This window comes from Chiloscyllium plagiosum, chromosome 1 (genome assembly GCF_004010195.1).
Source record: "Chiloscyllium plagiosum isolate BGI_BamShark_2017 chromosome 1, ASM401019v2, whole genome shotgun sequence".
Lineage (NCBI taxonomy): Eukaryota > Metazoa > Chordata > Chondrichthyes > Orectolobiformes > Hemiscylliidae > Chiloscyllium > Chiloscyllium plagiosum.
Window position 1 is genome coordinate 11,719,244 of NC_057710.1, and position 25,284 is coordinate 11,744,527.

The 25,284-nt window shown below is 41.2% G+C and overlaps 1 protein-coding gene across 1 annotated transcript in view; it reads right to left on the reverse strand.

Annotated features, from left to right (window-relative positions):
* atrn (attractin) overlaps positions 1–25,284 on the reverse strand; it is a 397,885-nt gene that overhangs the window by 128,586 nt on the left and 244,015 nt on the right. Inside the window, exon 27 of the mRNA XM_043706341.1 lies at positions 10,554–10,632. Coding sequence (XP_043562276.1) covers positions 10,554–10,632 — 79 coding nt within the window. The remainder of the gene's footprint in view (positions 1–10,553; positions 10,633–25,284) is intronic.

Below are 25,284 nucleotides of genomic sequence, written 5' to 3' on the forward strand. Positions count from 1 at the left end.
AAGTTTTCCTTCATTGAACGGGGTATTGAGTACAAGAGTTGGTAAATAATGATGCAGTTGTATAAGACTTTGGTGCGGCCGCATCTGGAATATTGTGTGCAGTTTTGGTCGCCATACTATAGGAAGGATGTGGAGGCACTGGAACGGGTGCAGAGGAGGTTTACCAGGATGTTGCCTGGTATGGAAGGAAAATGGTATGAGGAAAGACTGAGGCACTTGGGGCTGTTTTCATTAGAGAAAAGAAGTTTTAGGGGTGACTTGATTGAGGTGTACAAGATGATTAGGGGGTTAGATAGGGTTGACAGTGTGAACCTTTTCCCGCGTATGGAGTCGGGTATTACAAGGGGGCATAGCTTTAAATTAAGGGGGGGTAGATATAGGACTGAAGTTAGGGGTAGGTTCTTCACTCAGCGAGTTGTAAGTTCATGGAATGCCCTGCCAGTAGCAGTGGTGGACTCTCCCTCTTTATGGCATTTAAGCGGGCATTGGATAGGTATATGGAGGATAGTGGGCTAGTATAGGTTAGGTGGGCTTGGATCGGCGCAACATCGAGGGCCAAAGGGCCTGTACTGCGCTGTATTCTTCTATGTTCTATGTTCTTGCGGAACACCATTCGTCACCTTTTATCCCCATTCTGCTTTCTGCTAGATATCCAAGGTTCGATCCATACTAGCACCTTGCCTCTGACACGGTGGGCCCTTATCTTACTCAGTAGCCTCCTATGTGGCAACTTGCCAAAAGCCTTCTTGAGGTCTAGGAAGACAACATACATTGGCTCTTTGTCTAACCTGCTCGTTATTTCCTCAAAGAAGTCTAGCAGATTTGTCAGGCATGACCTCCTCTTGATGAAACCATGCTAGCTTTGCCCTTTTTTGCCATACACTTTCAAATATTTAGAGATCTCATCCTTCATAAAAGATTCCAGGGTTTTACCCACAACTGAGGTTCGATGTGTGACTATAAGTTTCATTAAAGAGAAAAGACAAATGATACACGTCAGCAGAATAGGTAGAATAGAAGCGGCACATGGGAATTAATAAAGAGAAGTATGAGGTGATAGCTTTGGCAGAAAGGTAGGGGGAGGCAACATGCGCAGAATGACACTGTTCCCAAGAGTGTACAGGGACAAAGGCAACTGGAGATTCTTTACTGTATACAGCAAGAAATACTGAGAATTAGAATACATACGGAATCTGGGGACTGGCAAATAAAGGCATCAAATTAAAAAAAACAGGGAAGGTTGGCTAAATGTTTATAAAGCATTGATTCAGCTGCAATCAGAGTTTTGTGTCCAGATCTGATCGACACTTTGTTAAGGTGCAAGCTAGAATTCCTGAGGGAGTGTAGAAGGGATTTAGCTGAATGGTTCCTGCAATACTAAGGGATTCCAGCTTCAAATTTAGGTTGAAGAAGCTAAGGGCGATTTTCTTTATTCAAGAAGAACAAAGGGTAATTTAATAGGAATGTTAGGATTACAATTTCAGAGAAGTCGGACCAAACGAAAGTTGTTTGAAATAGTGAATGATGCAAGGATTAGGCAACACAGATTTAAGAGATGCCAAAAGGTGATGAGAGGATGAATTTTTTAGTACGTGAGCGGTAATGACATAGAATGCACTGTGCACAAAGGGCATTGGAGACAGAGATAAGGATTTCAAAGGAAACTGGATGGACACTTGTGAAAAATAAACTTGCAGAATGACAGAGTAGCAATCTGAGAATGACTGAATTACTCAACCCTATCCTGGGCATGATTCCAATGGATCAACTGGCTTCTTTGCCACTATATTTCAATTACAATGATAAAAGGAGAATACGAAAAAGCAGACTGAGACAAAGACACAGACTGCAAGTTAAGAGTTTCATGCTGTGTTATAAAAAGCTGACTGGACATTATGCTAGTATGAACTGGTGACACGTCAAATTTTGCTTGCTAACTGTCCTCTGAAATTGCTTAATGATGTTTTACTATGTTAAAGACATTACATAGATATGAATTGACAGTGGTAGATTTGACCTCCATTCTATTGGGTTTCTCAAGTCAGCTGCAAGGTGTCATTTGAGGAGCTATCAAGAGTGACTAGACAGTTACGAAGATGGAAAAAACCCCTAAATTTCAGAACATCTGTCCATCAGTTTGCTTTCTCGTATCTCCCGAGAACGACTGAATAGTGCCAATGAAGGCAAATAAAGTATGATAGCTCAGTGAGAGAAACTTAGGAAAACCAAATATAGCGAAATAAGGAAAGAATTGGACACAATGTGCAGATAATGGCAATGGAATCCATACTTTCCAACAAAGTCACAATGAACAAAATATTTCATGGTGCTGCATATAATTTATAGAAAATAATTTTTTGAAACATGTGAGGTTAACAATTATACTGAAGTACAATTCAATTAATTTAAAAGAAATGCTGCTTACCTCCAAATTTATTGAGGTAGTGTTGTTAGACCTTTTTCTTAACTGCAGTCACATTGTGCGTTCAAGTCAATACAATCTACAGACACACATTCCTTTACAGTGCCGAGGAAGGTTTGTATGATCTGTCCAATCAAAATTCAACTGAGGCAGTCGTCAGTTCTTTTAGATGGACTCAGAACCAAGACATCTTGTTTTATTACAAAGAAATTCTCTGGTCGAGCAAAAATCTATTTTTCAATGAACACCACCAAAACAGTTGATCTAATCATCATCATCATATTACTACCATGATGAAATCTCAAGCCAACAGTGACGACACAGCACAATTTGGAGATGCTGGTGTTGGACTGGGGTGTACAAAGTTAAAAATGACAATACCAGGTTATAGTCCAACAGGTTTATATGGGAGTACTAGCTTTTGCAGTGCTGCTCCTTCATCAGGTGGTTGTGGAGTATAATATCATAACCTCACAGAATTTGTAGCAAAAGTTTGCAGTGTGATGTAACTGAAATTATATATTGAACAAGATGTGGAATCTTTTAGAATGACCATGTTGGTTTCAATTCTTTCACATGTAAATCACAGAACTTTTTTAAAAGTTACATTCTCAAGCCAACTTTAACAGTTGGTGTCATGTCAGCCAGATAATGTATTGAAGGTGTGAGCTTCCCTGTGTGAGACTGTCTGTGCCACAATGATCAGGCTGATTCTAATCTGAAAAACGGATTTACAGAATCTTACATGGATTCATGCAGTTTTTGAGCAAAATAAAATCTAATTTGTGCAAGTATAAATTCACCCCACAAACTTATATGTGTATGTGTGCATGGTGGGTTCGGTACTCATGGGGATGGCCTCAACCGGGACCTTGGGTTCATGTCACACTACATGTGATCCCATTGCACTATATACATACACACATACAAACGCTCACACATACACCCTCTCAGATACTTATACCCCTTTACACACACACACACTCACAGACACTCATAGACCTCCCCCACCTCATCACACACACCCATATCTGGGCCAACATGACACCAATTGTTAAAGTTCACTTGAGAGTGCAACTTTGTTAAAACATTCTGAGATTTACATAAGAAAGAACTGAAACCAACATGTTCATTCTAAAAGATGAGAGACTTAAACAATCCAGGTCTTTTTCAATACATAATTTCAGTTACATCACACTGCAAACTTTAGCTATAAATTCTGTGAGTTACGATATTAGCACCTGATGAAGGAGCAGTGCTCTGAAAGCTAGTGCTTCCATGTAACCCTGTTGGACTATAACCTGGTGTTGTGTGATTTTTAACTTGGTACATCGCACTGCCTAGTAATGGAGGCAGGACAGCTTACAACCCTTGAAAAAAATTTGGATGAGTATTTCAAATATAACATTCAAGGATTTGGGACAAGTGCAGGAAATTGGGATTAGCATACTTTTCGTGGTAGTTATGTCGGTGCGGACTCCATGCGCCAAAGAGCCTTTTCTGCGCTGTATGAATCTATTTTATTTAAGTCATTCAAATTATTTCTCTGGGATTTTCCAAGGCCACAAAAAGTTACTGATGTACCTCTGATAAGAGAAGGAGGAAGAAAATTGCATTTATAGAGTAGTGAATTGGAGATGGAGGGGGTGCATTTTGGTTTGAAAGTCGTAGGAGGAACTGAATGAGATTAGGATCATAATAACAAGTACAAGGAGTTACACACAATAAGGAAGCTGGATGCAGGTATAACTAGTACTGAAAAAGTACAAGTTGAAAATATTTGAGAACATGATGCTAAAAGTAATGAAATGATGAGAGCAGCAATGAACAAAGCCAACTGGATAAGAAATTATAGAGTAAACACCGTAGGATACACATCAGGAGAGGTGATAATCAAATTTCATAAAGCTCTAGTCAGATCGCACACTTTATGCTCGATCAAATTCCTCTTGCTAAGACCCAAGGTCCAATTTGAGCTTGAGAGAAATAATAAAAAAATGTGCAGCAGTATAAATAAACAAGATCTAATTAGTACCAATGACCTCATCAGATCAGGACTCCCACCTGTACATACAGGTTGAGTTTGACAAGTAATGTTTAACATTAAGTGAAATACTTCAAGTTGAATCATTTTCGTTCACTTGGGTATACATTTTTCACAAGACAGCACATTTTAAAAAAAAGCTTTCAGAGTTGCAGAGTAAAAGTTTGCCATTAAGTCCCGCTGTTAGTCATTCAAGATGAGACAGTTTGAAACATGTTTTGAAGAAATACATTTGTAGAACACACGTATTAAAGATGGGACATGTGCAAATCAAGGAGGTGAGTGTGGGAGAGAACAGCCTTCGATTTTAAAAGTCAAATCGTAGGAGGAACAAAATTAGATGCAGAGTTTGGAAAATAGAATAAACTAGAATAAAGTACATCAATGCAAGGTAGTAAATGGTGAGGGATGATAAACAGTACATATAACACCATATCTGCAGCTGAGAACAAGGGATGCATGTGACATGAAACACTCAAAATTTCAACACTGAAGGAAACCCATTCACCTTCAATGATCTATTCTCCCAAATTAGTCAAAACGTATTCCAGTTAATCATCCATACCAGTTAACGCTGATGGTTATAAAGCAAAAGACTTACCAGTGGTACATTTATGTCATAGTCAGACTTTTAGGGTAAAAGGGGCAGGGGATTCAGAGGGGAAAAAAACATTTTCGCTCAGCCAGTGGTGGGATTCTGAAATGCATTGCCTAGGAAAGTAGTGGAGGCTGGACACCTTACAACCCTTGAAAAAAGTTTGGATGAGTACTTCAAACATAATATTCAAGGATATGGGACAAGTGCAGGAAATTGGGATTAGCATGCTTTTAGTTATGTTGGTGTGGACTCAATGTGCCAAAGGGCCTTTTCTGTATGAATCTATATTTTTAAAGTCATTCAAGTTATTTAATAAATTGAGAAAAATTTCAGCATTAACAATCTGAATTAAATTCTGGACCAGACAGCGATTGATCATTTATGCATTACAATATCAGCGATTGGCTGTTCTGTACCCTTAGGAACAGATCATTTTATCCAATCATTAAAGTTGATGTTTTACAAACATTCAGTTTTCTGCCAAAAATCTAAATTTTTCAGTTTTTTTTATCTTTTGGATGGTGAGCAATATTCCCAAGACCTATTCTCGATGCTTTTCTAATACCACACTTTTGCAGGATTATGAGTTTTCCACAAGAATAAATGACAATCACACCATTCTAAAAGGAAAACTGACATCTACTGTAGCAGCAGAAATCTTCCACCCACTAAAGTTTGAAGCATTCCAATTATCTTAGCAAGCTACAAGAATTTGCAACTCATGTTTAAAGTTCATCCATTTTGAGCAGCTTTATCGAAAATAATGCAAAAAAACTACTGCAGCTTACTCATGTTTTTATATGACAGAATCATTTCCTCAAACATTATTTCTGCACTGCAAAGCCAGTGCTAAACGTTGAGTTAGCCTTGAGCTTTTTGCCTTTTACTGTAGAGCCTGTCTTCACTATCTTCCTCCCTTATCAGTTTTAATCGAATTTAAGGTTCCCCTAAGCCTAAGCTTTACCAAACTGCAGCAGAAATCAAGAGAATGAAACTACAGCATTACAAGCTCATAATTTAATAACCACAAGGCCACTAAACAGTATTCTACAATAAGACATGAAGGATATCTTTAATATAAACCTGCCAGAGTCGTCACTTCTGTGGAGTTGTTAATACATTAAAAAGACAGTAACCTTTCACAAGGTATTACAAACACTCCCGCTGGTCTTTCTGCCACTGCATTAACACACAATATCTTAAATGCTGACTGAATAATTCCACCAAATCCCTGCCAATACCCATCCACTTTTGGACTACAGGTTTAGCTTGACAACTGATCCAAAACATCTTGCTCTGGTCAACGGCTTTGCTGGTAATACAAACACTGTGATATCTGTGGAGAAAGTGAGGAGTGCAGATCCTGGAGATCAGAGTCAAAGAGTGTGGAACTGGAAAAGCACAGCTGTCAGGCAGCATCTGAGGTGCAGCAGAATTGATGCCCTTCATCAGGAGTCAGGATGAAGGGCTCATATGCGAAACTGTGCTTTACTCTTATAATTGGATAACAGCAGTGCTCATATACGCGTCTCTCTGACGTCTGGACAGACTTCAATAGGAACAGGAAATGGCCACTCAAACCTTCAAGCGTGTTCCATCATGAAACTGAATCATGGCCAATTTGCATCTTAATTCCATTAATCCAGTTTGGTTCTGATAATGCAAACATTGTTGCCAATAAAAATCTGCCGATTGTAGTTCTTACATTGATCTCAGACAATAGCATTTCTTTAGGTGGGGGTGAGAGAGGTTTGAAAGAAGAGAAGATTTGGACCTTCACTACCCAGTTTGAAAACATTTTGAGAGTTGTGGTCCTTCCCTCCAAAACATATCAACTTCTATGATTACCTTAAGTAGTATAACGTAATCATGCCTACATTTTTGAGGCAATGCTCAATTAGTCTGTGCATACTGTCTACATAGTTTAAATCCTGTGAACTCCAGCATTATAAGGTAAATCTATTTCATACCCTGCCAAAGCTAGTATGCAATGTCCAGAAAGGAATGCCTTTTACATCAGGCTCTGTAGAGCTGTAACATTACTTTCACGCTTCAACCCTCAGGATTGGACTGACATTACATTAGCTTTTTAATTTTTTTTTAAAAACAACTTGTCCACTAATATTAAGTGATTGTTGTTTGTGGACAAACTGAATCCCTCAGTTCATTGGCAACTGAGTTGCATACATTTAGAAAACTCTGACGTACTTAATGCGCTTTCAACATGGGTGTCAATGGGAAACTGCTGTACTCAATTAGAAAAAAAATCCTATGGTACTTAAAATATTTCTGGACATACAAATAACAAAAGGGTTGAGTATGAAGATGAGTGCAGATTGCAAAAATGAAGATCATGTACTGGGAAGGTTGGTGAAGCGTGAACATAGCTTCAAAAAATCTTTAAATAAAGGCTCCCAGAGTTCTGTAGGACCTGAGTCAATTGTTGCAAGTCCTGGTGTAAATGTTTTACAAAGCTCATTGGACTTAAGCCCAATCCCAAAGGATTGTAAAGTAATAAATATTATTACCAACTTTAAATGAAAAGAGACATGAAATGCGAGATATATGTTTTTTTCCTGTCCTTTCTGTCAGAAATTCATGAAAACCCAAATACAATATTACTATCATTATTCTTCAACATTAAATATTTATGCACAATTGATAACAATGCCTTCATTTTCTGCATGCATTTGTTTCCTGACATTCTGATATAAAACGAAAAATATAGCAGGACTGTTTTTGACTTTCAATGGCTTCCACATCAAATAGCTATAAAAAAAAGTGAAGGTTTCTAAATATTGTGAAATTGGAAGGCCGAAACTTGAAACAAAACTTAAAATAAGCAACTTTACACATATCCTTAGAATTGATCATTACTTTATCTTGTGTAAATTAGCATAAGGTATTACCAGCAAGTTTTCATCACCCACAGGAAAACAAAGTAAATTAAATCCACACTTCACCTCGCACTGTGTAAAGCTAAAGCCAAAATAATGTGAAGTACTGTCTGCATTTCAATTCTCCACAACAAAACACAAGAAACAAGATAAACAAGAGATCTGAACTACAAAAAAGACTTCATTTATGCTTCCACTTAGTGCTTGAACATTGTGCTTTAACAGTCATAAAGACTATCGTTAGGGAATGCATTCCAGCATCAATTCAAATTAATTTATTAACAGAAAATAATTCTTAGCATGTCAGTTTATAATCAAGATCTGATGACACACAAACTGAAAAGAGATGTAGGGCATTTGACTCATCGGGCTACTTTGCCATTCGAAAGGATCGACGGTCGATCTTCCACCTCAATGTCACGCTTCTGCCCCAAATTTTGACATGTTTAGTATCAGAAGTCCATTTTTTTCTTAAATATATTCAGTGACTTTGCTTGCATAGCTTCTGCAATAGAAACCTCTACGCATTCATCGCCTGAATGAAGAAACCTCTTCTAATTGCATTCCAAAATGGCCAATTACACGTACTGAGACTATGACGTACGCCAGGCAAAACTACTCCTGTATCTCGTCTATCCACCCCGGCAGAATTTAATACATTTCAATGAGTTCCTCTCTCATTCTTCCAGTGAATACAGGCTCAGGTGACTAAATCTTTCCTTATATGCAAAATGTGCAATCCCAGGAATCAGTCTGATGAATCTTTGCTGAACGCCCTCTATGGAGAAAGTGAGGACTGCAGATGCTGGAGCCCAGAGTTGAAAATTATGGTGCTGGAAAAACACAGCAGGCCAGGCAGCATCCGAGGAGCAGGAGAATTGACGTTTCGGGCATAAGCCCTTTCCGAAGAAGGGCTTATGCATGAAACGTTGATTCTCCTGCTCCTCAGATGCTGCCTGGCCTGCTGTGTCTTTCCAGCACCACATTTTTCAACTCTGAACTCCCTCCACGGCAAGTTTTTCTTGAGATAAGGTGATCAAAGCTGTGCACAATACTTCAGATGTGATCTCACCAAAGCCCTGTACAGTTGCACTAAGACTTACTTGTTCCTGCTATCATTCCCTCTTGAAATGAAGGACAATCTATCATTTGCCTTGCTGTTTGTGACACTTGCATTTTTTTTTTCAATAGACAATAGGTGCAGGAGTAGGCCATTCTGCCCTTCGGGCCTGCACCACCATTCATTATGGTCATGGCTGATCATCCTCAATTAGTATTCTGTACCTGCCTTATCTCCATAACCCTTGATTCCACTATCCTAGAGAGCCTATCCAACTCTTTCTTAAACGAATCCAGAGATTGGGCCTCCACTGCCCTCTGGGGCAAAGCATTCCACACAGCCACCACTCTCTGGGTGAAGAAGTTTCTCCACATCTCTGTCCTAAGTGGCCTACCCCTTATTTTTAAGCTGTGTCCTCTGGCTCGGGACTCACCCATCAGCGGAAACATGTTTCCTGCCTCCAAAGTGTCCAATCCTTTAATAATCTTATACATCTCAATCAGATCCCCTCTCAGTCTTCTAAACTCAAGGGTATACAAGCCCAGTCGCTCCAATCTTTCAACATAAGATAGTCCCGCCATTCCAGGAATTGACCTCATGAACCTACTCTGCACTCCCTCAAAAGCCAGAATGACCAATGTACAAAGATACCCAGGTCACTTTGTAATAACAGCATTTCCTAATCTAACATTTAAACAATACTCTACTATTTTGTTTTTCCTACGAAAATGCAATTGTTTACATTTAACTATGTTATACTGCACCTACCATGCATTTCCCATTCCTTCAATATTTTGTTAATTATGGGTGGACCACTTTTCCTGTCGAGTTCTTTCATTTTAACGAAATATTAACTGTTGTCTGGAATGTTAATTGTTTAGAATAAAGACAAATACCACTACCCTGACATGAATTATCCAGCAGGTATCATGTGAAGATTAACAGAATGATCCATCATGGTCACTATGATCAAATATCCCAATTGTCATTTTGATTTACATCTGAAGGTAGTGTACTTGGGCAAGACATAAATGTTGCAATACCAAATGAAACTACACTCAAATATAAGCTTCAGCCTTTAGAAAAGGCAGCAATATTTAAATGCTTCTCATTCCATACATTCTATATTACACATTCTACAAAGTCCACTTGTTGTACTGTGTTCACAACTTAACATAATTTATCAATCTATTATTTAAATATTGCATCGTTATTTTTAAGTATCTGTGCCTTAATTAATGGACTACTGAAACAAGTTGGCATCGGTTTCATGCTGTTAATTACATCATTACACGTTCACAAAACCACACATGCCCAGAGGACTCATAAGGTTTAACCCTAAATAAATTTAGTTTTGCAGATTTGTTTTTCTTTGTTATAGTGGCCACAAAATCATGCGGCACAAATAATGCAGCAAAATAATGCAAGATTAATTACCAAGTTAGCCTGTCAGTAAGCACAAATATGACGATATAGTCGAGTGGTGATGGGGTGAGGGTAGTCAGTTGGTATTTCCGTGAACACAAGCTTACCTCTCTCCGCCTTGATGCCCAGCAGCTCTGTTTAATCTTCCACACCACAGCAGCCACCAATAGTAACGACAGAAAACAACTGCAAAATATTTTTTTGCAAAAACAACAGTCAATGCTGAGAAAAACATCCATCTAATGCTAGAAGTCAGCTTTTGGCACCAAACCACATGGCTTAACGACTTAAAGCAAAGATCAGGTAAATTTTAAAACTACATCCATTTAAAATCAATCATTTTGATATTCAACAGCAGTTCCTTAATAAAGGCATTGTTTGTACGAGGGGTCCTATAATAGGGGACCAATAGCAGAGTAGTATTACAGCAGGATAAGTAACTAAGACACTCAAGTAATGTTTGAATAACCTACAGCAGATGATGGAATGCAAGTGGTTTTAAAATTGGAATTCTTGGCTAATAATGATCATGAAACTATTGTTAATTGTCATAAAAACACAACAATATCCTTCAGGTAAAAGGAATCTAATGTACATGCCTGGTCTAGCAAACAAGTAACTCTAGACTCTCAGCAATGTGGTCGACTCTTAGCTGTCTTCTGAATAAGACGAGCAAATTATTTAATCAAAATAGTCTCAGTCTCAAAAAAAGGAATGAAACCACATGGAGCGGCTGGTATCGTTCCAAGCACCAGAAATAAAAACAGCAAATTCAACCTGCAAAATCCTCCATTGCGACATCTGGAAGCAAGTGTCAAATTGGGAGAGAAATCTCAGACTGGTAAAGCAACAGCCTGATATCATCATGCCCAAAGGATCATATTCTCTAGATAATGCACCAGACAATACTACTATCACCCCAGTTTTATATGTCCCACTGACAAGGTAGATCCAACAGAAATGATGGTGCAGGGGCACAGTCAGAATGGAGCTGCCACGGTAATCCTCAGCATTGACTACAGAAGCCTCAAGGCATCAGGTCAAACAGAGACAAGGAAACGTCATGATGATTACCATAGAACATCACACCTTCAGTTGATGACTTAGTGTTCTACCATGTTGAACAGCATTTAGAGGCAAAACATACTTAACCTCATCCTCACCAATCTGCTGGCTGCAGATGTATCTGTCCATGAGTGTCCACTGCGAAGTTTTTGTGGTGATAAAGTTCCATCTACACACTGAGAATAACCCCATTGTATCGTGTGACACCATAAACCTACATAACTCTAAAAGGACTCGACAAGGTAAATGCAGGAAGAATGTTCCTGATGACCAAGGAGTGCAGAACCAGGATTCACAGTCAAAGGATATAGGCTCGACCATTTAGGACGAAGATGAGGAAAAATGTCTTTCACCCATACAGTGATGAGCCTGTGGAATGCTCTACCACTGCAAGTGGTTAAGATTGAATATTTTCAAAGAATTAGACAATAGGTGCAGGAGTAGGCCATTCTGCCCTTCGAGCCTGCACCACCATTCATTATGATCATGGCCTCGATAACCCTTGATTCCACTATCCCTGAGAGCTCTATCCAACTCTTTCTTAAACAAATCCAGAGACTGAGCCTCCACTGCCTTCTGGGGCAGAGCACTGCACACACCCACCACTCTCTGGGTGAAGACGTTTCTCCTCATCTCTGTCCTAAATGGCCTACCCCTTATTTTTAAGCTGTGTCCTCTGGTTCGGGACTCACCCATCAGCAGAAACATGTTTCCTGCCTCCAAAGTGTCCAATCCCTTAATAATCTTAAACGTCTCAATCAGATCCCCTCTCAGTCTTCTAAACTCAAGGGTAAACAAGCCCAGTCGCTCCAATCTTTCAACTTAAGATAGTCCCGCCATTCCAGGAATTGACCTCATGAACCTACGCTGCACTCCCTCAATAGCCAGAATGTTGTTCCTCAAATTTGGAGACCAGAGCTGCACAGAATATTCCAGGTGCGGTCTCACCAGGACCCTGTATAGCTGCAGAAGAACTTCTTTGCTTCTATTCTCAAACCCTCTTGTTATGAAGGCCAGCATGCTATTAGCTTTCTTCACTACCTGCTGTACCTGCATGCGTGCCTTCATTGACTGGTGTACAAGAACACCCAGATCTCTCTGTACTGCCCCTTTACCTAAATTGATTCCATTTCCAGTAATCTGCCTTCCTGTTCTTGCCACCAAAGTGGATAACCACACATTTATCCACATTAAACTGCATCTGCCATGCACCTGTCCACTCACCTAACCTGTCCAGATCACCCTGTAATCTCCTAACATCCTCCTCACATTTCACCCTGTCACCCAGCTTTGTATCATCAGCAAATTTGCTAATGTTACTATTAATACCATCTTCTATATCATTAATATATATTGTAAAAAGCTGCAGCCCCAGCATTGATCCATGCGGTACCCCACTGGTCATCGCCTGCCATTCCGAAAGAGAGCCGTTCATCACTACTCTTTGTTTCCTGTTAGCCAACCAATTTTCAATCCAAGTCAGTACTTTGCCCCCAATACCATGCACCCTAATTTTGCTCACTAACCTCCTATGTGGGACTTTATCAAAAGTTTCTGAAAGTCCAGGTACACTACATCCATTGGATCTCCCTTGTCCATCTTCAGAGTTACATCCTCAAAAAATTCCAAAAGATTAGTCAAGCATGATTTCCCCTTCATAAATCTGACTCTGACCTATCCTGTTACTGATATCCAGATGTATCGTAATTTCATCGTTTATAATTGACTCCAGCATCTTTCCCACCACTGAAGTCAGATAAAGCTCTTAGGATTAGAGGGATCACAGAGAGGGAAAATCAAGAAACAGGGTAGTGAGTTGCACGAGTTATCATCATCACACTGAATGAAGGAGCAGGCCTGAAAGGCCAAATGGCCTATTCCTGTTCCTACTTTTTTACATTTCTATGTCACAGTGCTAAGTGGTACAGACTTTGAATAGATCTTAAAACCCATGGCATCAAGAATGGCATCCATGAGGCAATGTGGGCCATCAGCAACAATTGACTTGTATTCCAGCACAATGGGCAATCACAAAAAAGTCCTCTTATCCTCATTGACCAGCGTTGATCCATTAGCTTGACGTTAATAGTAGAGATGTGATAAGAGGATATGCCAGGAATACCTGAAAATGTGTTGTCAACCTGGCGAAATTGTAATAACAGGACTTCCCATGTGCAAACAGCATACACAGCAAGTGATAAACAGGGTGAAAGTTAAATATTTTTAACTCTTTGATTCCACAAAGATCACAAGAGACTTGGTTTCTTTGTCAAAGCATTTATTCGTGTTTGCATAGGAGGTGTACCAAATGATGGTGCACAACTCTCCAAATTGTTACAAGACGATTTATATTATTGAGATAACAGGTTTCCACTAAGGTTACACATTTATGCAGTTATTTCTATCCAACGGTACTCATTCTACTTTACAGTCCAGTAGATATGACTTTATCATCCTATCATATTCAAATCTTGTACATCGGATTATGCGAACCAATCAAGTTATAATGTTTGAATATATTATCCAAATTATTACACTTTCACGGCTACTGAGTATGCACTTTGTGATTAACAAAATACTTGATTGTTAGTTACCTGCCTTCACGGGACTTAGTAATTCCATACAAGCCTTGCAGTCCTGCTACAAACAATTGTGAATGCTGGTAGACAGTTAAACAACATATAGGAGAAGGCGGCTCCCCAACTATCTCAATCTTCAATGATGGGGGAGCTTAGCAAATCATTGTAAAAGATAAGGCAAGATAAGGCACTGATGACAATCTTAGGCAAAAAGTGTCATGTGATGATCCAATACAGCCACCTCCACAGATCCCTAAAATCACAAATGGCAAACCTAAGTGATTGGTCAGAGAATATTTTTACTCCTACCTATTCGGATTTGCTTTTAGGTTAAACGGCTAAATAGGAGAAACACTTACAGGTTGAAAGCTAAAATCAGTAGTAAATTGAAAAACAAATTGAAAAACTAATTAATAAATAGAGATGCAGAGCCAGGTGATATGTCACTGCCAGTGGACTTCATTGTGGTTCATCATGACCACATCCGTAACAATGTGGTTGCTCCAGGAATTTGGGTTCAGAGTTCATGAGCTGCAGTCCGAGGTTCGGACGCTGTGACATACCAGGGAGTTTTTTTCTGTTGTTTTTGTGATGGGTGGAGAAATAGGGGTGGAGTGGGTTGAGTTGCCTGGGCACAATGGTGCAAGAGGCAATCACACCCCATCAACTATCTTAAATTCGGTCAGTGGTCAAGGATAGGAGGCTCTGACTATGAAAAGGCAGGTAGAAGGATCCAGGCAGTAATCCCTCAAGATCCTCCACTCCCGTCCTTCCCAACAGGTTCAAGATTCTTCCTCCCCATGTGGATGAGAGTGGGGTTCAAAGGGAAAATTGAGCAAACTGATCATAAACCAAAAATTCAAGTAGTAGGGTAGAGGGAGAATTCAGTTGCATGGAAAATCAACAAAACAAAATTCAAGAAGGGTGAAGCACATGTTAGTGATAAGCCTGATAGTTCTGAGAAAATGAAAGAAAGGGACAAAGCATATGCACATCATACTGGAGCAAGGAATCATACAAGAAATGGGATAACAGCAGAATAAACAAAGTCTTTGTATCTGAAGGTGTGTAACATTCTAAGCTAAATTAATGAGTTAACAATCAGAGACAAATGGGTATGATCTGGTGGTTTTACTGAGGCTTGGTTTCAGGGAGACAAGGTTTAAGAATTAATATCGAAAGATACTCATTGAATCAGGAAGACGTAGAGAAAGGAAAAGGAAATGCTGCAGCTTTGTTAGGAAAGAAAGAGATCAATGCTTTGAGTGAGAAATGATATCAGTCAGTCCCATAAATAGTAGATCCACAGTAGAACCAATGTAATTAAGGAATGTGTGTAAGGGGCGTGCAAGAAAGGTACAACATGGACGATTTTAATATGGACGTAGATAAGATTAGTCAAATTAGCAAGGGTAGCCTCAACAGAGAGTTCTGTCTCATCTGCTCCCAAGAGGACCAGTTCACCACAAAACACACCAGATGGTCTCCTTCTTCAATGACCACAATTTCCCTTCCCACGTCGCCGATGAGGCCCTCCAGCACATCTCATCCATTTTCTGCACCTCTGCCCTCGAACCCCACCCCTCCAACCGCAACAAGGACAGAACCCCGCCCCCCAGTCCTCATTTTCCACCCCACAAACCTCCATATACATCGCATCATCCTCCGCAATTTCCACCACCAGAGATATATTTCACTCCCCATCCTTATCTGTGCTCCGTAAAGACCATTCCCTCCAGACTCTCTTGTTAGGTCCATACCCCACCAACAAACCCACCCTCCCATCCTGGTACCTTCCTCTGCCACCACCACAGGAATCGCAATACCTGCACCCACACCTCCTCCCTCATCTTCGTCCAAGGCCCCAAAGGAGCCTTCCTCATCCATGAGAGTTTAACCTGCACTTCGACTTACTGTATCCGTTGCACCCGATGCGGTCTCCTCTATATTGGGGAGACAGGACGTCTACTTGCAGAACGCTTCAGAGAACATCTCCGGGACATCCTCATCAACCAACCCCACCGCCCCGAACACTTGAACTCTCCCTCCTGCTCCACCAAGGACATGCAGGTCCTGGGCTTCCTCCATCGCCAAACCCTAATCATCCAACCTGAATGCCTCATCTTTCGCCTTGGGACCCTCCAACCACATGGGACCAATGTGGATTTCACCAGTTTCTTCATTTCTGCTTCCCCCCCACCTTATCCCAGATCCAACCTTCCAACTCGGCACCCTCATAACCTGTACTACCTCTCCATCATCCTTCCCACCTAGCCATCCAACCCTCCTCTCCAACCTATCACCATTACCCTCACCGTCATCTACCTATCACACTCCCAGCTACCTCCCACCCCCAGCCCATCTCCCTCGCATTTATCTCTCCACCCCCTTTGTTCACAAGCCTCAACCCTGATGGAGGGCTTTTGCCTGAAATGATGATTCTCCTGCTCCTCGGATGCTGCCTGACCTGCTGTGCTTTTCCAGGCCACACTCTCGACTCAATGGATAGTTCACAGGGTGTAATGGAGATTGTTTCTTGAAGCAATATGTTGGGGAATGAACCAAGGAGCAGGCTGTTCTGAATTTAGTGTCATGTAATGAGATGGGATTAATCTATAATCACATCAAAAAAGATTGTGTAGAGAACAGTGATAGTAGCATGTCGGAATTTCAAACTTAGTTTGAGGACACAAAATTTGAGTCCTATATTTGTGTTCTGGTTTAAACAAAGATAATTACACAGGCATGAGGACAGATTTAACCCTGGTGAACAGAGTGGAAATTCTAAAATGGAGTCCAGAGATGAACGGTGGCAGAAACGTAAGAAATTCAATTATTCCGAACTAAAACATATTCCAGAGAGGAACAAAGATTGGAAGGGATGGGGGAGGGAGAGATGGCTCTCATGGCAAAGCAATGAGCTCAAAATAATGTGAGGAAAGTTTGTTTTCAGATGTCACCATATTAGGTAACATCATCAGTGACAATCTCCGGTGAAGCGCTGGTGGCCTGTCCCACCTCTCTCTCTCGGTCTTGGTTTCTCAAGGTGGGTGATGTCATTTCTGGCTCTTTTTTTCAAGGGAAGGTAGATAGGATCTAAAATCAATGTGATTATTGATGGGGTTCTGGTGAGAATGCCATGCCGTGAGAATGCCATGCCTCTAAGAATTCTCTTGCGTGCCTTTTGTTTCGCCTGTCCTAGAATGTGTGTGTTGTCCAAGTCAAAGTGGTGTGCCTCTTTGTCTGTATGTACGGAAACTAGTGATATTGGGTCGTGTATTTTGGTGGTCAGTTGGTGTTCATGTATCCTGGTGGCATGTTTCCTGTTTATTTGTCCAATGTATGTTTTTTACAGTTCTGGCATGGTATCTTGTAAATGACGTTAGATTTGATGGTAGTATCTGATGGATCCTTTTATTTCATTAGTTGCTGTTTAAGTGTGTTGGTAGGTTTGTAGGCTACCATGATACCAAGGGGTCTGAGTAGTCTGGAAGTCATATGTGATATGTCTTTGATGTTAGATAAAGTGGCCGTAGTTTTAGGTTGTGTTGTGTCTGCTTGTTTGGGTTTGCCAGAGACTCTCACTGATGATGTTTCTTAGTATGGTAACAAAACATCTGAAAACAAATTTCCCAGCTCAGTGGGCTAACTTACATACTTAATGTAAGAGAAAAACTAGACTGCAATGGTTCAAAAAGGCAGCTAATCACCATCTTCTCAATGGCAACTAGAGTCAGACAGCCAGCAACACTCACATTCCATGTATGGGGGAGAAAACTAAATCATATCATATTGCAAAGGTCAGTGGCAGGCTGGAGGATTGAAAAACTTTTCAAGATCAATAATGGGTTATTAAAAAGTAATAAAAGAACAAGGCTTCATTACAAAACATAAAAATCTAAAGTAGAAGCTTCTATGAATGTATAAAGAGTAGCGAAAGTGAATGCTGATCCCTTAGACAATGAAACTGGGGAGAAAACACGAATGGCAGAGACACAATCAACAACTGTGATTCAGTTTTTATGGTGAAAGACAGTGAAACCAGGCCAATAGTAACATAGTAGTAATGCAGAGGTTATAGAACATAGTACAATTCAGCAGAGGAACAGGTCTTTCAATCGACCATTACTGCCCCCCCAACCATGATAAAATTCCAAATTATTCCCATCTACTTGCATATGGTTCATATCCCTCTATGCTCTGTCTGTTCATGCGTCAGTCTAAATGACTCTTAAATATTGATGTTGTATCTGCTTCTACCACCATCTCTGATGGTATGCTCCAAGGTACCTACCACCATCTGCATAAGAACTTGTCTTACATCTCCTTTAAACATGCCCCACCTCATCCTAAATTCTATGCTCCTTAGTATTTATATTTCCCCCCTGGGATAAAGACACCCATTATCCACACCTCTCAAATTTATATACTTATATACTGTGGTTCTGTTCACCGAGCTGGAAGTTTTTGTTGCAAACGTTTCGTCTCCTGTCTAGGTGACATCCTCAGTGCTTGGGAGCCTCCTGTGAAGCACTTCTGTGGTGTTTCCTCCGGCATTTATAGTGGTCTGTCCCTGCCGGTTGTCAGTTTCAGCTGTCCGCTGTAGTGGCCGGTATATTGGGTCCAGGTCGATGTGTTTGTTGATGAAGTTTGTGGATGAGTGCCATGCTTCTAGGAATTCCCTGGCTGTTCTTTGTTTCGCTTGCCCTATAATGGTAGTGTTGTACCAGTCAAATTCATGTTGCTTGTCGTCTACATGTGTGGCTACTAGGGATAGCTGGTCGTGTTGTTTCGTGGCTAGTTGATGTTCATGTATGCGGATCGTTAGCTGTCTTCCTGTTTGTCTTATATAGTGTTTTGTGCAGTCCTTGCATGGGATTTTGTACACTACATTAGTTTTACTCATGCTGGGTATCGGGTCCTTCGTCTCACCAAAGTCTTTTTCCTTAGTGAATAGCAATGCTAAGCACTCATTCAGACCCTCACCCACTTCCTTTGGCTCCTTGCTTAAATTCCTTCAGCTCCTTGCTTAAATTCCTTCCTTTGCCCTTGAGTGGACCGAGCCTTTCCGTAACTACCCTCTCGCTCAGAACATACATGCAATTTGCCTTGGGATTCTCCTTAATCCTATTTGCCAAGGACATTTTATGCCCCTTTTAGGTGGGATTCGGAGTAAAAGGAAAGGAGGAATTTAAAACGATCATGATCACCAGGAAAAAGTACTCAGCAAACTATTGTCATTAAAGGCAGACAGGTTCCCAGGGCCTGATAGCTGACATCCTCACATTTTAGAGTCATAGAGATGTACAGCACGGAAACAGACCCTTCCGTCCAACCCATCCATGCTGACCAGATATCCCAACCCAATCTAGTCCCACCTGTCAGCACCCGGCACATATCCCTAAAGGAACTGGCAGCAGAGAGAGTGAATGCAATTGTTAAAAATTCTAAACCTATCAACAAGGGTACAAATAATTAGGTTATGGAAACACCATCACTCCAAGTACCCTTCCAACTCATACCAAATCCACACTTGAAAAGATGTTGCACTTGTTTCATTCTGCAATTCCTCCTACAATTAAGTGAGATCTATCAACAGAAATGGGCATGGAAGTAAACGATGTTACTCTTAGCCCACAAGTCAGGCCACATTGATAAAATGCTCCCAAAGCCTTCCATGACATTACTCAAATTAATGCATCCCGGCTAATACTGTTGATAGGTAACACTTGTCTCAAGCAAAACGGAAGGGCTGCAAAGTTGTCATCATACACAGACTTGTAACCAAAACATTAAGCTGTCTCCCAGCATTCATCGGGAATGAAATATATTAATTAATGCATCATGTCTCTTCAAAAGCTGTAGCTCTCTCAGGTCTAAAACACTGGTTTGTCTTCCAAAAGGAGAGACAGCAATGTTAACCTATTTTGCACTGTTCATTTACTTTTCGCAAGAACATGAATATTGGATCAAAACAGAGCACGCTGAAACGCAAAGAGATTTACACAAGTAATGTGTCTTAAAATTCTCAAACCTGATCAAACTAGCTGAAAAAAGTACAAGTCTACATTAGTAGAAGCAATCTGCGCGTTGAGCCATGGGGTGGTGTTACAGACACGAGACTACTCTTGCTCAGACAGCTTCAACCATCTTGAGATGCCATTCAATCTTGCATCACAAGATGATTGCTCAAGAAGCATCTCTTATTTGGTGTTTTTGCTCCCAAGCAAAATAATTTTCTGTCACCTGCAAACTATGGACTGAAGTGGATATACTCAGCTTTAAATGAAAACACTGTTCTTTTAAACATCACATAGGCTTGCATAAATGAAAGCGGTTTGTCACAGCTGACACCAAACCAGTTCACTAAGTCCCATTACTCGCCTGCACCTACTGAACAATGACAGCTCCATGAAAAGGAAAACTTCTTTTGATGTATCTGTCATAAAGCCTTCACCTGGGAAAACAGAGAGATCTCTCATTTCAGGAGCACTTATTTCCTAACATTCCCTGCTGATACCTAACATCTTGCAGTTTGTGAAATCTACTTGTAGATGGCACCTCCTTGTGGACATGACTGACACCAGATTACGGAACAACCTTTCTGGTTTATACTTTATCACGGCACTTGGGCAATGCCACAGGAAGACATCGTTCCAATATTTGCTTAATGTGCTGCAAGAATTCAAATAAAAATCCTGAAATGTAATGAGATTTGAGATTTTCTTTCTAGACCAGATAGACCAAAGCTTTTAAATTTGAAATGTACACATTATTTGACAATTGGTAAGTTTCCAATTAGTCTGTAGAATGCACTGACAAATTCATACTGCTTTTAAAAGCAAATTACTGTGGATGCTGGAATCTGAAACCCAAAAAGAAAATGCTGGAAAATCCCAGCAGGTCTGGAATTATCTGCAAAGAACTGACGTTTTGAGTGTAACTGACCCAGGGAGGTATTTATACTCGGCTGAGAGAAGGTGAGTCATGGCTCCAAAAGCAAAGGTAACAATAAAGACGTGATCATGACAGTGCATAGAGAGATTATATTGAGATTAGGAGCTGTGAATGACCAAGGCTGAAGCCAGTGCTATGTGACAAAATATGTGGGGAATGGGCCCACATGTCTGCCCTTGGCCTGCTGCAATGTTCCAGTGAAGATTAGATTAGATTACATTACAGTGTGGAAACACGCCCTTTGGCCCAACAAGTCCACACCGACCTGCGCAACCCACCCATACCCCTACATTTACCCCTTACCTAACACTACGGACAATTTAGCATGGCCAATTCACCTGACCTGCACATCTTTGGATTGTGGGAGGAAACCGGAGCACCCGGAGGAAACCCACGCAGACACGGGGAGAATGTGCAAACTCCACACAGTCAGTCGCCTGAGGCGGAAATTGAACCCGGGTCTCAGGCCCTGTGAGGCAGCCGTGCTAACCACTGTGCCATCTGAAAGCTCAACACAAACTGGAGGAACAGCATCTCATCTTCCGACTAGGCACGTTACAGCCTGCCGGTCTCAACACTGAATTCAACAACTTCAGTTGATTATCCCACCTCAACCCCTCTGTTTTCATTCTGCTCCATAATTTTATTTCATCTATTTTTTTTTAAACATTTTTTTCACTGTTCTGTACCTCTTACTTCTTGATCGTCTCTCTTTCTCTCGCTCCCCATTCTTTCATCACCTTTTTCCTCTCCTCGTCCCCCTTTGCTACCCTTCTCCCCTGTTTTCCATCTTGCCTCTGCTTCACCCGTTTCCCCCCTCCATCCCCCACATATTTTGTCACATAGCACTGGTTTCAGCCTTGGTCATTCACAGCTCCGAATCTCCCTATAATCTCTCTCTGCACTGTCATTATCACCTCTTTATTGCTACCTTTGCTTTTGGAGCCATGACACCTTCTCTCAGCCTCGTATAAATACCTCCCTATTTCTCCCTTTTCTTTAGCTTTGACAAAGGATCAGTTAGACTCAAAAAGTCAGCGCTTTTCTTTCCTTACAAATGCTGTCAGACCAGCTGGGATTTTCCAGCATTTTCTCTTTTGGTTTCATTCTGCTTATAATATTAATTTTCATATCAGCTCGTCTGGCTGATCTAAGCATAGCGGCCCAATATTCTAATGCAGGGTGAAAATAAGCCCAGATAGAGAAAGGAGGGTTGGTGGTTATATTTGGAGTCCAGAAGTTCCATCAATACCTTTATGGTTGAAAATGTGTGATAATTACAGACCACACACACTCCTACTTGATCAGCTTAAAGAGGACAAGGCAGTACCACCCATAGTTTCAGCTGCATTCAGCAGTGGGCTCTAATGCTAAGTGTGTATAATCACAAGTTAAAACACTGTCCGAGAGGTCGAGTAGAAAATGCAGATGCTTTGAGTCACCTACCACAGGCAGAGACACCACCAGAGGTATCCCCAGTAGAAGAGTCTGTAATGGTGTTAAATTTTCTAGATCACTCCCAGTCTCCGCTAACAATATCAGACTTCAGATGCAGAAAGATCTAGCCCTAGATAAACTGAAAGGTCTTTTCTCTGGGGGGTGGGGGGGCGAGCCCAGACCGAGAGGATTCAGGGTGAGAGGGGAAAGATATAAAAGAGACCTAAGGGGCAACATTTTCACGCAAAGGGTGGTACGTTTATGGCATGAGCTACCAGAGGAGGTGGTGGAGGCTAGTACAATTGCAACATTTAAGAGGCATTTGGATGGGTATATGAATAGGAAGGGTTTGGAGGGATATGGGCCGGTTGCCGGCAGGTGGGACTAGATTGGGTTGGGATATCTGGTCGGCATGGACGGGTTGGACCGAAGGGTCTGTTTCCATGCTGTACACCTCTATGACTCTAGAAGTGATGAAAAGTTAAATTTTAAATGTTGACTGTAAATACAGCAAGACCTTTCAACAACTCTGACCTCTAGGTGGCACTAGTGATCTTTCAGGAACCACGAATCAGGAAGGATCCCAGATGACCGGAAAGTGGCGAATAGAACATTCTGTTTCAGAAAGAAAGGAGGCAGAAGAAGGAAACTATAGGCTGGTTAGCCTGGCCTCTGTCATTGTTAGGATTTTAGAGGTTTTAGAGGAGCTTTACAAGAATAATCCCAGGGATGAAGACCTTGCTACATAAGGAGCAGTTGAGGATTCTAGGTCTGTGGTACATGGAGGTAAAACATCTTCCGCCTCGGAACACTTCAACCCCAGGGCATCAATGTGGACTTCAACAGTTTCCTCATTCACCCTTCCCCCACCTCAATCTAGTTCTAAACTTGCAGCTCAGCACTGTCCCCATGACTTGTCCGGACTTGTCCTACCTGCCTATCTCCTTTTCCACCTATCCACTCCACCCTCTCCTCCCTGACCTATCACCTTCATCCCCTCCCCCACTCACCCATTGTACTCTATGTTATTTTCTCCCCACCCCCACCCTCCTCTAGCTTATCTCTCCACGCTCCAGGCTCACTGGCTTTATTCCTGATGAAGGGTTTTTGCCAGAAACGTCGATTTCGAAGCTCCTTAGATGCTGCCTGAATTGCTGTGCTCTTCCAGCACCACTAATCCAGAATCCTGTGGTACATGGAGTTGAAAAGGATTTTTTTTGGGCGGGGTTCTGATTGAATTTTCCAGAATACTGAGAGGCCTTTATAAAATAGATAGGAAAATGATATTTCCACTACGAGGAGTGTCTCGGACACAAGGGCACAGCCCGAGAGAGAAAGGACGACACTTTGGAACTGAGATAAGGAGGAATTTCTTCAGCGACAGTGAGAATCTGTGGAACTCATTGCCACAGAAGGCTTTGGAGGAAAAGTCATTGAGAGTATTGATGTCATAATTTGGAGATGCCAGTGTTGGACTGGGGTGTACAAAGTTAAAAATCACATAACATCAGGTTATAGTCCAACAGGTTTAATTGGAAGCACTAGCTTTCGGAGCACTGCTCCTTCATCAGATGGTTGTGGAGTACACAATTGTACGACACAGAATTTATAGTACAAGTTTACAGTGTGATGTAACTGAAATTATACATTAAAAAATACCTGGATTGTTTGTTGAGTCTTTCATCTGTTCGAATACAGAGATAGATGGATTCTTGATGAGTAAGGGGATCAAGATTTACAGGGAGAAGGGAGGGCAGTGCGGTTGACATACAAATCAGCTATGATTGAATAGCACAGCAACCTCGATGGGCTGAATAGCCTAATTCTGCTCCTATAAACTTATGGTCTCTTTAGATACTTGACAAAAAGAACAAGAGTTGAACTCTTGACATCTACTATCATATTCCCATACCAATTCTAAAGCATGGTTTAAACACTTCTGAGCCATTATTGTCATTCTGCTTCACAATCTCCAAATCGCATATCACCTTGAACAATTATCAGTACATTAACAGACCACTTCTTACACACATCACCATGACAATTAGAGTGATCTGTCTACCCATTCATTTTAACATAACTCAAGTCTCAGAGATGGGGTAGAATATCCTTAGCCACCTTACAGTTTGTCACAAAAAATCTTTACTTTATTGGACTACATCTGCAGAAAAAGCATGACTGGTTGCAGTATGTGAAAACAAATTACTCGAATGAAGTCACAGTGACACAATGCATTGACACCAGCTGTAAGTCTCGAGGTAAAAACAATGACTGCAGATTTGGAAACCAGATTCTGGATCAGTGGTGCTGGAAGAGCACAGCAATTCAGGCAGCATCCGAGGACAGGCAAAATCGAGGGCTTTTGCCCGAAGCGTCGATTTTGCCTGTCCTCGGACGCTGCCTGAATTGCTGTGCTCTTCCAGCACCACTGATCCAGAACCAGCTGTAAGTCTGTCTATGAGCTTTGGTTAAATCATGAATATTCAAATTTTCTCATCTTTCACCACTCCTTCCGTGACTCCCTTGTCAGATCCACATCCCCCACCAACCCTACCTCCACTCCCGGCACCTTCCCCTGCAACCGCAAAAAATACAAAACTTGCGCCCAAACCTCCCCCCTCACTTCCCTCCAAGGCCCCAAGGGATCCTTCAATATCCATCAGAAATTCACCTGCACCTCCACACACATCATGTACTGCATCCGCTGCACCCGATGTGGCCTCCAATACATTGGGGAGACAGGCCGCCTACTTGCGTAACGTTTCAGAGAACACCTCTGGGACACCCGCACCAACCAGCC